Source organism: Rhea pennata, chromosome 3 (assembly GCF_028389875.1).
Source record: "Rhea pennata isolate bPtePen1 chromosome 3, bPtePen1.pri, whole genome shotgun sequence".
Taxonomy (NCBI): domain Eukaryota; kingdom Metazoa; phylum Chordata; class Aves; order Rheiformes; family Rheidae; genus Rhea; species Rhea pennata.
In genome coordinates, this window is record NC_084665.1 from 47421942 (window position 1) to 47437672 (window position 15731).

Consider the following 15731-nt stretch of genomic DNA (forward strand, 5'->3'; position numbering starts at 1 on the left):
TTTGAAGACCTATTCTGAAGACAACAGGGTGGCACAGATGTTAGTAAAGTATGATTTCTGGTGATTAGTGAGATGAAAGGAACCAGTGTAATTCCCAAGTTACCAGCTGAGCTGGCAGAGTGCGCAATAAAAAAAAATCGATTTGTGTATATACTTAGTAATTTTTATATAATCAATAAGACATACATGAGATATTTTCAAAACAAAATTACAGTGGGTTTTTCTATGTGCTAAGGATGCATAGAAAAGGGATTTTTTTCTCTGTTTTTGGCTGCATGCACTATATAGTACTTTAACATTTTAATGAGGGCATTGCATTTTAAAAATATCTGAATAGAATGTAAGATTGGACATTTAAATACTTACACAGTCTAGCCTTTAATTTACTCCAGCTAGTACTATAGTCCTCAAGATTTCAGCATTAACTAACACTTTTGAAAAGGCAAAAACATTCAGTATTATTAACATTTTTAAGATCTGTAGCATTTATAGAGCTTCAGGTTAACCTATGTTGAAGGTTTCCATCAAAAATGCACACTATATATAACCTATTCCCTGTAATTGTATACAATCATCCCATACAACCAGATCAATGGTTGGTTGGTCTGTTTGTTTTGGAAAGCACTGCTATCCGTAGGCTTGGTAGCTACTATTGCTATGGAAGAGAAGGGAAGATGAGACTGTCTTAATAAAATGGTGTACACTGACCGGAATGGAGGGATGCCAGCAGTAATAATAATAAACCTTGACTGGAGTTTTCCAACATTACTGTAATACCAAACAGATCACTGACTTCTGCACAGAAGGAGACTTTAAGAGCTTAATGAAATTCTTACATTATCCTAAGGATTATTTTGGGTTCTGCGTACCTAACCCCGTCTGGGCACAGTTGTTTTCCTTTCTCGTGTTTCTACATGTGCCACTGTATGGCCTTTGCCTTGTGGGTGAGTGCACACCCTTCGGAACAACGTTTATTCCCCACCACGGTCACCAACGACACCAACGCAGCACGGACGCCCACCCACAGGCCCTGCAGAGCTCCCCACGCTGGCCCGCAGGCTTTGCTCGATGCTTGTAAAATGCCCCCCGGGGCCGAGCGCCCGCGAAGCCGCCTTCTAGCACCTTCCCTCGCTCCCCGCCGCCGCCCCGGAGTGCCGCTCGCCCTGCGCAGCGACATGGCGCCCGGCAGCCCCCACGGCGGCCACGAGGCGGCCGCGCCCACCACGCCAACGGCCGCAACGGCCGCAACGGGCGCGCGGCTCGCGCGGCCCCGCCCCGCCTCGCGCGCGGCTCCAGCACCGCGGGCGGGCGGACAGCTCCGGCGGGGGCGGGACGGCGCCTGCGGCGGCGGCGCGGTGGTTTTAACTGGGCGGAGCGGCGCGGCGCGGCGAGGCGGGCAGTGGGCGGGCGGCGGCGGCCCGCGGCGCCCATATAACCCCACCTCCCGGGCGCGGAGTGCCGCGGTAATTGGCTGGATGTGGTACTTGGAGATGTTGAGCTGGCTCCTTCCCCCCATGTCCCTGCACACACACAGGGGCGGGTGGTGCGGGCGGGAGCGGGAGGCCGGGCTCAGCCCCGGCGGCGGCGCTTCCCCTACTCCCTGCCTGCCCGCCGCCGTGTCCGAGCCGCTGCTGCTGCTGGGCTGCTGCCTGCGGCCGCAGGAGCCGGCCGAGCCAGGCCGAGGGGAGAGCGGGCGGCTGCTGGCGGCGGCCGAGATGATGGCGGAGGGCGGCGGCGGGCCGGCGCGGAGGAAGGCGCTGTCGCTGCTGGAGGCGGCCCGCTCCCGCTACGAGAGCCTGCAGATCTCCGACGACGTCTTCGGGGAGTCGGGCCAGGACAGCAGCGGGAACCCCTTCTACAGCACCTCGGCCGACTCCCGCTCCGCCGCCTCTTCCCAGGAGGAGGACGACGACGAGGAGGACGAGCGGCGCCCGGAGGCGCCGGGCCCGCGGGGCAGGGGGGCCCGGCGCCGCGGCCCCAGGGCGGCGGCCGAGCCGGCGGCGGCGGAGCGGCGGCGGCAGCGGCAGGGCGCCGTCCCGGATGGCCCCGGCCCTATGGAGGAGGAGGAGGAGGAAGCGGAGAAGGGGGGCTGGACGCAGTCGCTGCGAGACGTCCCACCCCTTCATTTCAAGGATAGCAGCGGTACGCGCAGCGCTGGCGGCCGGGCCGGGGGCGGCGGGGCGCGGGCGGCCGCTGCCCGGAGCGTGGCGGCGGCGCCGCCCGGGGCCTCGCCGGGGGCGCGCCGCGGCCGTGCGAGGCGGCGCCGGCGCAGGGGCGCCCCTCGGCGCCGGGCCGGGCGCCCGCGCTCGGCGGGCGCGGGTGTCCCCGCGGCGGGGCCGAGGGTGCCCGCGGGAGGGCCCGGCCCTGGGGCGGGGGCGCTCGGTCCGGGCACCTCCGTCCCGCCGCCGTGAGCGAGCGCCCAAGGCCGCGCGGGGGAGCAGGGCGTTTGCTCGGCTCCTGTGTGTGGCCGTGCTGTGGATCGCGGGCCCCTTCTGCGGGGGTGGGAGGGAACGCTGGGCGGTGCGGAGCACGAGGGCTCCCGGGGCTGGGGTTTCCCCCCGGTTAGGGGGCTTTCTGCGCAGCCACCCCTAATGCTAACCCCTCTTGCACGGTCCTTTGCCACAGTAAATACTGAGAGCGGAGAACTGACGTGACAGTGCACAGCGCTGAGATCTTCGTAGACTGACTCCTATGGCAAGTTGCTCCACTGGTTTTCATAGAGAGCCGTTATAACATATCAGTCAGCGTATTTGAACAACTAAGTTGACAGCATAGCAGAAAGCCTTTACAAAAAACCCACGGGTTATGAATAGCTGAGATGTGAAATAGAACATTTGCATCTCTGAGCAGGAGGTATTAAATGTTGCTATCTTCAACTGCGCTGACAGCTTGCAAGTCTTAAGGTTGCTTGTCATACTTCACTGACTTCTGTTGTGTTTAATTCCTTCATTTTACTTAAAAAATAAATGCATAACTTAGTGTAGTATGCTGAAGTTTGTGCTATGGGGCAGGTAGAAACCTATTCGAGGAAGCAAATTGGGATGATGGAGGGGAGCAAGGTGGAGCTAGTTTTGGAGCCCTGAGAAAGTTCTGTAATGCTGCTCATAGATGAGCTAACAAAAGCTGTCATTCTCCTCAAACTCCAGAAATGTCTAGACACATTTATATATGAATATATAATGTGGCAATAAGAAAAAGCTCACGTGACTCTTTAAAGAACTCTAAGTTCTCTTGGTACTTGTTCATAAGTATATCTGAGTTCAGATTCTGGAGCAGAGGCTTCATGGTGTGATGCTATTTCAGCATCAATTATCATTTAATTTCTCTGCTCTTTCTAGCTTGTATCTTCATATCATTACTCTATAGTAATATACACTTTAACATAAATAGAACTGGGATTAGTTTTTTACTGATGGTTTGAAAAAGAAAATTAACTTGACCCATTAACTGTGGAATTCAGATTTCACTAAAAGTAAAAGAGTTTGATATATGATTATCAGAAATAAATGCAGAAGTCTCTGAAGAAAGATGTGGGTATTGCTTTGAATATTTCCTCATAGTAATAGATGGAGCAGAGGTTGCTGCAGCCCTTTCATTCTCTTCACCATGCTATGAATATCATGCAGTGTCTGTCATCATCATTATGATGATTTGGTTTGGCAACAGTTCAGTTGGTGCAGTGCTTTGATATGTGTGAAACATGAACTTTTGACTACTCAAATTCCAAATTATGGAAACTTTCACACTATATAACTTAAGCTGTTCTAATTCTTATTCTGGCTTCTAGACAACTAATTTTAGGCCATGCCTGTACTACAATTAGAATCGTGCTAAGCATAATTGTACTTGCACCATTGTCGCTTCATTGGACGCTGTTCTGACCCAAGAGTTTTGATCCACACTCACTGAGCAAAAGGTCTCAGTTGAGATGAAGACAACTGTCTTTTGTAAAAACAGCGTATCTTTCAGTCACTAAAAGACAAATGTAATGAAAAATACAAGCAAGAAATGCAGGGTGAGGCACAGACCACCAACAAAACCATATTATCAATTAAAATATATTGGATGAAAGAATCATTTCTTTCCAGATTCCAAGCTTAAGAGGAAGAGTTTTTCATTAGGCTGAGATAAAACTTATCTTGGGTTAGTACCAAAGTTTCTGAGAACTGCCTTTTGGGTAAAATCTCAAGTATCAAGATCTAATCCACTGTTTTTTAGTGGTAAATATCTGATGTTAGAAGACAAATGTCCTCTTGGACTGAAGTCTTATGAGACTTCAGCTATATCAGTGCTGAGAAATAAATTCTTGAATCAGACTAGGATGAAGTCAAACTGTTCACTTTGGGAGACTACCCCTTGCTGGGAAGGAAGATGGATATCATAAAAAAAAGGTTTAAGTTGAAAGTGAGCTAAAGCTCTCAAGAAAAACTGAAGGGTCACTTAAACTGTGTTGGAATTCTCTCATTCCCTGCCTACCCTCGAAATTGAACTGATATCTTAACAAAACATAGTATGTATCCCTAGAGTTAGTCCCGAGCACAGACAGGCTAACAGATATTTCATTGCAGAAATACAGTAGAGGTCCAAATGTGTTGGGGACTGTGGGCAGAGGTAGGTGGTTCAGCATGGCTTCAATCTGTAGTCAGTCGCTGCATGTGTTGATGATGCCTGCCTGGCCCCATGTGACAGGTTTTGACAAACTGGGAAAGGTCTGGATTGATTTCCATGTGGGGAGAGAAGTGACTAGATGGCATCATTACTCAACACTTAAGTATATGATATTTCTATCACTGTCTCTTCTTTCATACCATCCCTTTTCTCAGGCATCTTCAGTTAATGTTCTACTTGAGGGAGGTTGGGGGGAACAACCCAAAGTGGGTGCTTAGCCTTCTGGGGGAGGGTAGGAATGAATAACTTTAGCTGACTTCCTTTGTGGGAGTCCAAAATAGATGTTACTTCTAACACAGAAGTTAGAACAAAAGTGTTGTTATTTCCAGTTAAGCTGTTCTGCAAAACTATTCTCTTTAGCTGCTGAGAAAAATAAAGCACATTTTGTGATGTCCTGGTTTTTAGACTGATCAAACTAGTGGCAGGATGTGGCTCTGACTAAAATAGATCGAAGAAACAAGGGAGCTAATGTGCCTGTCACAAGTATCAAAGCAATAATGTGAGTTCTGATGTGTTGGCATTTGAGTAGCGGATGGGAGAGCTTGGAGACAGGGTCCCCAAATCCCTTCCCTTTCACAAAGATTGCCTGGCTAATGCAGGTCTATCAGTAGGTCAGCATGTGTGTTTAAAAGGATGGTGATATTCATGATCAAATACTGGATCCAAGAGTGTTTCTGGTATCTTGCTTCCTCCATTCCCATCCTTCCCAAACCTAACTCTGAAGGGGAAGCAGAATTGATTTATGAAGAAGTAGAATTGATTTTTAGGTTTCTAGGAAAGGTGCTCTAACCTCTGCCCAAACAGTGCTTTTATTTTGGAAGGGGGGGGGGCGGGGAGTAGCTGGGGCTTACTTGGCTTCCCTTCCTCTGAGGGGGGGACAGAGGGAATTGTGTCAGTGAAAAAAGAATAAGAACTGAGCCCTGCTGGAATAGGGAAAGCATAATTGAAATGTAAAGAAAACAACTATTACTGCTTTAGTGACAGGCTGGTAAGTGTCAGTAATCCACATAAATCCTTGCATTCTAGTTGTTCCTGCTTCAGACTTCTCTATTTGGTATGTTCTTACTTTCTTAGAGTTGGATGGCTCTGTGTGCTTTCTGTTATTAGTTCAGTGATCTGGCCAGAAAATAATCTGTAATACCCAGAGGTCCTGTTAGTTCTTGTATTTCTTTTGTGGAGGAACTTAAAAGGGTCTTAAATATCCTGATATTACTGCAACTTGTTCTTCCTGAATAGGGGTAGCTGTTATTAATTTCCTAGAGTTGTAATGTTCCTGCACCTGTATAGTTGAGCATCCCAAACATTGGGCTTCAGGTACAAAAACACTCCTGTTCTTAGGGATAATCTTGTAGGGTGACATCAGTAGCAGGAAAGTCTGAGCAAAAATTTCTGCTGTAGTCCTCAAAGTTATAGCAATATGATGCTGTTTTTTTTTTTTTTTTTTTTTTTCATTTTCCATGTCCTCTCAACTCTTATGCCTAGACCCAACAATAAAATGTTAAGAGTGTTTCTTGCTGAAAGTGTGCAGCAGTTTCTCCTCAGTAGGCTACATTTAGAGAGTCCATTTGTATGGACTTCCAGAGCACAGAATGTGCTGTAAGTTATCATCTTTGGAGAATGCATGCCAGTAGAACAGCATGTGCTCAGGGAGAAGTTGCATGGACCATGCCTAGCAATCAGGCTCTCCTTATCACCTTGAAGAGGCTTAAATGAATATTTAAAATCATTTTAAAATCTACTTTTTATGAGAATACTCTTCCGAAAAGACCAGATTATGGGAAGCAGCCACTCCATCATGGCTGGCCAATGAGATATGATCTTCCGTACAAAGAGGGTACATTATCTGAGAGAAGTAAATCGAGCTTGCATATATGATGATGGCATGTTCCAACTGCTATCAGGGAAGTAAAGCGCAGATTTAAATTGATGCAGTGAACCGGCTACATCTTTTAGGAGCCAGTCAGATATAGCTGCATCTGCAACTTGCTTCTATATAAAATGGTCTCTAGTATTTGGTTGGTTTGTTTGTTTTCTTAGCAGTAGTTTAGACTAAAGATCTATTTCATAAGCTTCTCTGTCTTACACACATATATTGCAGCAGGCCTACCTAATAGTAAGGGATGTGACATTGGACCAGGCCCGTCTGAATCACAGGCAGAACTTCTTGTGTTTCAGTTTGTGCCTATTGCCTCTTGTCCTGTCAGTGGGCACCACTGAAAAGAGCCTGGCCACATCCTTTTGACACTTTCCCTGAAGATATTTGTAGGCATTGATAAAATCCCCTCTCAGTCTTCTCTTCTCCACGCTAAACAGGCCTACCTCTAGCAGCCTTTCCTCATAGGAGAAATGCTCCATCCCTCTAATCATCTTTGTAGCCCTACGCTGAACTTTCCCAAATAGTGCCATGTCTCTCTTGTACTGGGGAGCCTGGAACTGGACACAGTACTCAAGATTAGGCCTCACCAGGACTGAGTAGAGGGGCAGGATCACCTCCATCCACCTGATGACAACACTCTTCTCAATGCACCCCAAGATACCATTGGCTGCCTTGGGCACAGGGACACCTTTCTGGCTGATGGACAACTTGTTGTCTGCCAAGACTCCCAGGTCCTTCTCTGCAGAGCTGCTCTCCAGAAGGTCAGCCCCCAGCTTGTACTGGTTTATGGTTACTAGTACTGATTATTCCTCCCTAGATGCAGGACTCTGCACTTCCCTTTATTGAACTTCATGAGGTTCCTCTCTGCCCAACTCTCTAGCCTGTTCAGGTCTCTCTGAATGACAGCACAGCCCTCAGGTGTGTCAGCCACTCCTCCCAGCTTGGTGTCATCAGCAAACTTGCTGAGGAGGCACTCTGTCCCTTCATCCAGGTCATTGATGAAGAAGTTGAACAGGATGGGACCCAGCACTCACCTCTGGGGGGCACCACTGGCTACAGGCCTCCAACAAGACTATGCCACTGATCACAACCCTCTGAGTTCTGCCATTCAGCCAGTTCTCAATCCATCTCACTCTCCACTCATCTAACCCGCACTTCCTGAGCTTACCTATGAGGATGTTATGGGAGACAGTGTCAAACTCCTTGCTGAAGTCAAGGTACACAATGTCCACTGCTCTCCCCTCATCTACTCAGCCAGTCCTGCCATCCTAGAAGGCTATCAGATTGGTTAAGCATGGTTTCCCCTTGGTGAATCCATGCTGACTACTCCTGATCACCTTATTTTTCCTTGACATGCTTAGAGATGACATCCAAGATGGGCTGTTCCATCATCTTTCCAGGGATGGAGGTGAGGCTGACTGGCCTGTAGTTTCTTGGGTCCTCCTTCTTGCCCTTTCTGAAGAAAGGGCATTATCTTTCTTCCAGTCATCAGGTACCTCTCCTGTTCCCCACAACCTATCAGAGATGGTAGAGAGTGGCCTAACAGTAACTCTGCCAGCTCTCTCGGTACTCATGGTTGCATCCCCTCAGGGCCCATGTGTTCTGGGTTAAAATATCCTCAGCAATGGTAGCAGCACTTCTGAAATGTGTTTTGGAGAGGCAGTGTGAATCTGTGATTTGAAATGTGGAACTTAAGCCTTTAAAGCCTTTTAAACCAAGGTTAAAAGTTTGCTTGAATGTGAATTAGCTAGTGAGAAGAGGTTCATGGGGGAAGTGCACAGCCAGTTGGCCTTCAGTTCATGGGATAAAGATCACACAGAGTGGTTGGGGTTGGAAAGGACCTCTGGAGATCATCTAGTCCAGCCCCTTTGCTCAAAGCAGGATCAACTAGAACAGGCTGTTCAGGGCTGCATCCAATCAGGTTTTGGAGTGTCTGTATTTGGAGATATGCACCACCTCTCTGGGAAATGTTCCAGTGTTTGACCACCCTTAGAGTAAAAAAGGGTTTTTGTAAGTTTAATTGCAAGAGACTGTTTGCATGGCAGTTAGTAAGACTTCACTTTCGTTTGAGTTCTTTCAGTGTTACTATTGCTTGAGTGCTAAATAAGGGAAATGAATTTAGTTCCTTCAAGCTAGTCTCCAGTGATTCATGCAATACACTATATTGACATAGCATGGAGCTGTTCATCTGACCTGTGTTCTAGATTGTTTTAGCAAAGTTAAATAATTAAGTTACAGTTAAATAACCAAAGGAGAGGAAAGGGATGTAGATAAGGGAGAAAAGGCTTTCATCTATGATTTGGATGGCTGTAGTCTTAACTGAGCAGGGAATTGGAGGAGATACAATGCATATACTCTTCCTGAGAGTAGAGGGCTTTTGTGGAAAGGCAGATGTGAAGGCAGATTCCAGCAGCAGGTAGACTGAAGAAAGAGCTCTTGTTTCAGACAGGGCCATAAAGGAGGGCCATATACATGCCACCATTGGTGTTGGTCTTTGTTCAAATCCCAAACTGAACCTGAAGGCAGTAGAGGCTTATTTGATTGAGGTCAATACTTAAGAGATTCTAGAGCTAGAAGAAAACTGATGAACACTACTTAGTTCATATGCCAGCTTCTGGGCCAAATATCTGGGCCAAATTCTCTAATTGTAAGTGGATAGAGTGCCTCTGATGTGACTTGTTCTTGCTTACTTCTCTCATCAGAGAAATTGGCTTCTTTTGACTTGTGTAACCATGGGCAAAATGGCATATATATACAAGCTGGTTTTGCATTCTAAGCAAGAGAAATTATTTATATTTACCTAGATGTGTTGTGATGCTCTTATTATGAAATACGTAACAAAAACGCACACTGCCACTTTGCAGATCCCTTTAAAGGATGACTTAAAGGATTTGATGCTTTGCTAAGTAAGTGAATTATGCAAAGGCTTAATATCTCCTAGGTCTTATGAAATCTAAATATGCTTTTCAGATGGTTTTACTGGGCTTAGAGCACATTTTTTTCATCTGTTATCACCAAAGTGATGCAAGTGATGACAGCCTTGTTGATCTTAAATTTTAGTGCAATTTAACTGTCTGTCTTCCCTTCCTTATCTTTCCCATAGCTCTGCCTGTAGTAAATAAGGTAAAATTTTGATAAACTTAACAGAAAAACCTATTTTTTCCCTACTCATATAAAGAGAACCATTGTTGGTTCAGTACTGGAAACATGAAAGTCTAAGCGCTGCAGATTAAGGTCTTTCCCATAGACTTTGTCTAGCCTATTACAGAGAAAAAGCATATTTACTCCTAGCTCTGTTATGGTATCAGATGACTCTTTTTCTTCGTGCAGCTATTGATGGGGTCATTTCAAAGAAGTAGATTAGCTCTTACAGCTTTTCACATCCTTTTGTCAACATCACAGAAACAGCAGAGCAAATAATTTCCTTGTCAGTGTACCTCCAAATCAACCTGGAGAGGAAATTAGCCTCTCGGCAGAGTCTAATGAGAATGTTAATAGCTCAGTTGAATTGCTGATTTTATATAGACTGCAAGCTCACAAGAAGCCTTCATGGATGCCATAGACTTAAAAGAAGCTGGAAGCTTCTCTTAGGTGTACTTGCAGGTCTTCTATTTGTTTTGTTTTCCTCCTATGCTCAGACTTCTTCCAAAAATTTGGAGCAGATGGATTTAGCAGTTTGGAAATATGAGGTGCTTCATAAAGGGGAGGTAATTGTGGATATAGTTGCACACTTTATCTAGAGATCAGTGAAATATAATCCCTAAAATACTATTAAGATCTGTAGCTAATAGAAGGAATCAGTAGATACTGTGCTTAGGGAATGCTTTTTTTTAACCTCTCTGATGTTTACCTCATTATTCACAATATTGCCAAAACTGGGCATGTTAGAAAACAGAAATAAGTGGACCCCAAAGGAATATGTGGCTGAGACAAATGCATGAGAATGCTAGCATTTGACATCTCACTTCTTTGTGCTAAGGTATTCTTTCTAGAAGCTTAGGCAAGTTCCTGCTCCGTATTCCTTAAAGAACAGGATACTAATTAGTTGCTGGATCCATCTGAGAATGACAGTGGGTCTCTTCAAAATGAAACTAGAGCTCCTGTGGTGAAAGATTGCAGGGAAATGGGCTTGGAAGGCTCCTTAGCCTTTTGTCTCTGTAGAGCTAATAGATACCTTTGGATTATATCCCCTGATTTTCTGCCTTTGAAGAAGACTGGTATTAATGGCACATGATAGAAAACATGCTTTCCATTTTGCCTTCTCAGACAGCATAGGGCTTCACACGACTTATATTGAAAAAATATATTTGACATCAAGAAGAATAAAGAACAAACATTCTATTCAGTAGCAATAAAAAGCTGTAGCTGTGCAGTTATAGTTGGAATGAAAAGGAACAGCATGAGAGCAGCAATGAAGTTGCTTAGGCTCCTGGCAACTCCTGACCTATGCCTTGCCTCCAGAGGCTATTCTGCAGGAAACAAGGAAGAGAATTTGAGAACTGGAAGGAGCAGAAGATGAATTTCCAGAACTGTTAGGACTGGGAACATATTTTGGTCTGTCTTTTGTTCAGAAAGAATATTTCAGACAAAGAACACACATTCTTCATGCTTAAACAACTTCCTTTTCATCTCAACCTGAAATGCTTGCACAACTCTTTACCAATTCTCTATGCTTCCACAGCAGATTGCCTACAAAAGCCGTTCCTAGAAAGGGGAAGTGAATCTTTTCTCTCCTGCTGTATATGCAGTCTAAAGGGCTGAATAGGTAAACTTCCTAGCTCATATGTGTGACTTGCCCATTCAAAATGAAGTGTAGTCACCGAGGCACACTATAAGGATGGAAAAATCATGTTGGAGAGGAATACACAGGAGACATTGAAGTGAAGAACATTGTATATGTCCTTACATGTGTTGGGGTGGGGTGGGGAAGTAGCTGTGCACTGAACAGGAAGATTACTGGATTGACATAAGAGATACAACATCAGTGAGCACAAATGGAAGTGTTATTTCTAGTGAAGCAGAAGCAGAAAAAAGACTAAAAGCAGCTGCTGTTATAACAGTGATTCATTTCTGATTATGTATGGCAGAGGTGGGTGTGTATGAAATAGATTAAATTGGAACAAAAAAGAGAGTATCTTTAAGTTACTTACGAAATTCACTGTTGTGGAAAGTTGGATGACTATTCAGTGCATGTAGTCATCTCTGCTGTTTGTTTTTTCCGAGGTAGATGCTGGCCAGTTTCCTGGTAGGTAGCTCTTGCAGGTGTGCCGTCTGGGATATGTGTATAACTGTGGGCCTGCGACTATTCCCACTGACGTTGTGGTGCTTTCTGCTTGCAGGATGTGCCCTGCTACTGTAGGGCTTGGGCAACAGTAAGTCTTGTAAGTTAATTCCCTGAAACATTACTTTGAAGAAGCTATGTATATCGAAACTCTTGCATGTGTGTGGTTGTTCCAATAGCTTATGGTGTTTGGGGTGGGGATCCAGGGTGACTTCTTTCTGCCCTGCTACAGGCAGAACAGTTGAACAGCACTGCAAGGCAAGAGATGGCAAGTCTGCCCTAGAAGGGAGGGTGCTATTTTTCAAACTCTCACTTGTTACCATGGCCTGGCAGAACGGAACCACCTTGGTTATGAGTCAAGAGATTCCCAAACTGATCTTGGAAAGTGAAATACTCTTAGATCTACTGTGCGGGACATGTTGAATGATGCTTATAAACCACTGTTTGATCTTTTGAAGGGCTTCTAGTTTGCTGGATTGTATTACTGGACAGGCTCACTAAATGAGAAGACTTGTTAAACTGAAGACTACTACTCCATTTCTTTGGTATCATAGTTATTTCCTACTTATAAATGTGTCCTACTGCATACTTTTTGGTTAATTTTAAATGAAATAAAATACAATGTTTGAAGGCTTATACTTGTGGGATCTGCATTAGTTTCCTCTTTTCATTGGCTTTGAGGTTAAAAATTAGTCACTAAGACTTGGAGTGCCTTTGAATGATTTGTTGCTACTTTCATGGTGCTAATACTGCTGCAAATAGCTTCTTGATTTCTTCTTTTAAGGATAGAGGAAGGAGGAGGCTTTAAGTATCTCTCTAATCTTCCCTCTTTGGGAAAATAGCGATGGGCTCTGGAGTAAACTACATCCTGCTCTTTCCACCTGATGGGGCTGTACTTGAAAAATAAGGAAAGAAAAGCAAGTTCTTTTTCAAAGAAAAGCTTCCTTTTACTGTACTGTCAGGGTGTGGCGAGAGCCTGTGGCTCTCTGGGTCCAATACCAACAGGGGCTTCTGGCAAGGCAGGCTGGGCTTGGCCTCCAGGGCCTGTCCCACTGCCTCAAGGGTGCACAGCAGCCCCAGTCCTGGGGTGGGGGTCAGGCCCCACCATGGAGACAGGCTGTGCAGGCACCATAGGTCAGGGCTGGAGCTGGGGTAGGGGCCCTGTGGCTGGGCAGGGACAGGGACTGATGGCCTTGGACTGGGCTGAAGTGGGGGCCTGGCCAGGGAGGGTAGGAGAGGACCAGGGAGAGGGGAGGTGGCAAGGACAGTGAGGACTGGCAGTGTCCTTTGAAACAAATACTTTTGCAAAAGTGATGCTACTTCCTTTCTGTAATATTTCTTCTGTACAAGAGGCAGTAAAAGGAATTTACCCGTTTGGGCAGCTTTTCCATAAGCTACTGTCTTGGCTCTCTACTTTTCCTGTGTGTAGGACTCTGGCTCTCAGTACTAAACCTCTTGTTGTCATTTGTGAAGAGGCCTGCTGCTGTAACTGTGTTATTGGGGGATAGCTCTTTCTTCCTGTACACTAATTAACTTTCTATTTGTAGGTGCAAGTTCCTCATGGCTGAACTTATCTTTGCTATTTATTTCTGGTGCATAAAACAAGTATCAGCTTGTAGTGGTCCTGGTGCCTGGAGCAGCTGTGCATGGTTAGAGCTATTTGAGCCTCGAGGAAATGCACCACTCTCACTGTGTGCTTCCATACAGACTCAGCTTGGATTCATTATGGGAAGTGAGGAGGTAACTTCTTGAGGCAGGAACAGCCTCTGCATTATTGGTTCTGAGCTTAGCACTGTGCTTTACATTTCGCTGTATCTGTTGCAATAAATAACTTTTTGCAGAGACAAAAATATGTGGAGGATGGGAACAAGCAAAAGCAGAAACATCTGACTGAAGAGATACAATCTAGTCTGTGTGGTGGTCTCACTGAAGCTGTCATTACTGCAACTGCCTGTTTCTATATGCATCTAAATTTGGTAAGGTCTGGCCAAGTATCTCCAAAAATGTGCTGTAGGAAGAACTTAAAAAAGTCTAAATGTTCTGATAAAAAGACTTTTAACTTTTTTCTTTAATGAGAATTTAAAACTGCCTTCCTGGATGGAGGCTGACTTACCAGATCTGTTTAATAAACTTTAAGATAACATGAAGTAAGGAGAGACTGTGTATACTGGAGGACAGGCTTAGAGTTCAGTAGGCTGTTGACGGCCTAAAATAGCCCATGGGAGAAAAGGAGGTAAAATTCAAGAGATAAATGCTTAGTTTGAAGACAGCAATAATTAACAGCACGAATGCAAAACAGGAAAAGAGGAAGTAAAAAGGAAAGGGAGGTTGAAGGTGAAGAAAAGATCAATGTCATTCATTGCTATATTGTGAATAAAGCTAATGTCCTCAGATATATAACCAGAGGAGGGTACAAGACTTGTGATGGGACTGTCTTGCCATTTGGGAAAAGTAGTCTGGGTCACCAGTGCAGATGTAGACCAATTACAGAGAAGCAAAGAAGTGTCAAGAGAATGTGATGGAGAAAGAGAAAAATCTACCGAGTGATTTATTTTAAAAGGAGAATGCTGAAATGTGGTCTTACAAATAAATTAAGGCTATTGTAGAAAAGGGAATGATTTGCCTTATATGCCATGGAAACTGAATACAAGGAATAAGAGGTTTAATTGAATTAATGGAGAATTAAATCAATCATGATAGAAATTTTCAATCACAATGCAGTGCTGTTGAAGACATGAAATTTGCCTCTGGAGACCTAAGAAAAAGCTCTGCTAACCTGTCGTAAGAAAGCCACAGCTAGTACATATATTGATCTGGGGTAGAGCTCTGGATTAAATGACCTCCTGAGGTGCTTTCCAGCACTTTTTTCCTCTGTTTTAGATTGGTTAAGATAAATACAAATGATAGGAAAGCATCTTAGCAGCAAGTTGTATGCTGAAGTGTTAGGCAAAAAACTTGCACTTGCATTTCCTGCCTCTGCTTCAGTAGCAGAGAGGAAGCTATATGGATTGTGGGAAAGAGCTATGTGCTTGCAGAAGGCTTTGTGATCTATTAATATTAAACTCCCCTCTTCCCCCTCCCTAATCTAGTGGACCGGGCATGCTTGAACATTACTCAGAGTACTGTTGTCACTTACATCCGATAGTAATGAGTGGGTTATCCAAGAATCTTGTATCTCTGCTCAAGTGACTAATTCTGAGGCTTCTTCTATATGTTCAGTCTGAAAGCTGAAATAAGTCTGAGTTGCAGACAAAATACTTCAAAAGGTGACTGAAGTACCTCAAACTTTCAAGAGAAAATGACAAAAGAAAATCATATTGATGTTGAATTAAAAGCTTGACCTGTGGTGTCAGGGATTCCTGATGCAGCACTGCCTGAATACTTATGAGGCTAGCAGTAATCCACTTTGGAGTCACTTAGACCCCTAATTATGTAGAACTCCGATGGTGCCCAGCTCTGTCCCTGCCTCCCTTCCCAGGAGCTTTAGAGCAGCTCCCATAAGCTGTGGAGTGCCTCCTTGCAGCTGAATGCCAACTGAAATGCTGGTAGGCTACCAGGATGGATGTTTGGAGGAAGACAGGCAGAGGACTGGAAAAGGCCTAACTAAGTCATAGTCCAATCACCTGCAGTAACTAGTGACCATGTAACAGATGTCTTGGCAAGGAAGGACCACCGAATGTCTACTCCACATTTCTATGGTTCATGAACTAGATATCTGAAGGATGTTTCTTCACTTTGTGAGCATTGCAGAATTGTTTCATCTTGTAATATCAGTGCTTATTTCTTCTCTCTTCCTGATGCTTACCTCAATATATTTAAGAAATTGGCTCCCCCCCCCCCCCCCCCCAGGCTAAAGATGATAAAGGAACAGAAGATTTCTCTACAGTCTTCCCTTTCAAGACTATA

At 45.0% G+C, this 15731-nt stretch overlaps 1 protein-coding gene across 1 annotated transcript in view; it reads left to right on the top strand.

Moving 5' to 3' along the window:
- Positions 1-1680: 1680 nt before the first annotated feature.
- PGBD5 (piggyBac transposable element derived 5) overlaps positions 1681-15731 on the top strand; it is a 71394-nt gene continuing 57343 nt past the window's right edge. The window contains exons 1-2 of the mRNA XM_062573678.1: positions 1681-1961; positions 2028-2142. Of these exons, the coding sequence (XP_062429662.1) occupies positions 1716-1961; positions 2028-2142 (361 nt within the window). The 5' untranslated portion in view covers positions 1681-1715. The remainder of the gene's footprint in view (positions 1962-2027; positions 2143-15731) is intronic.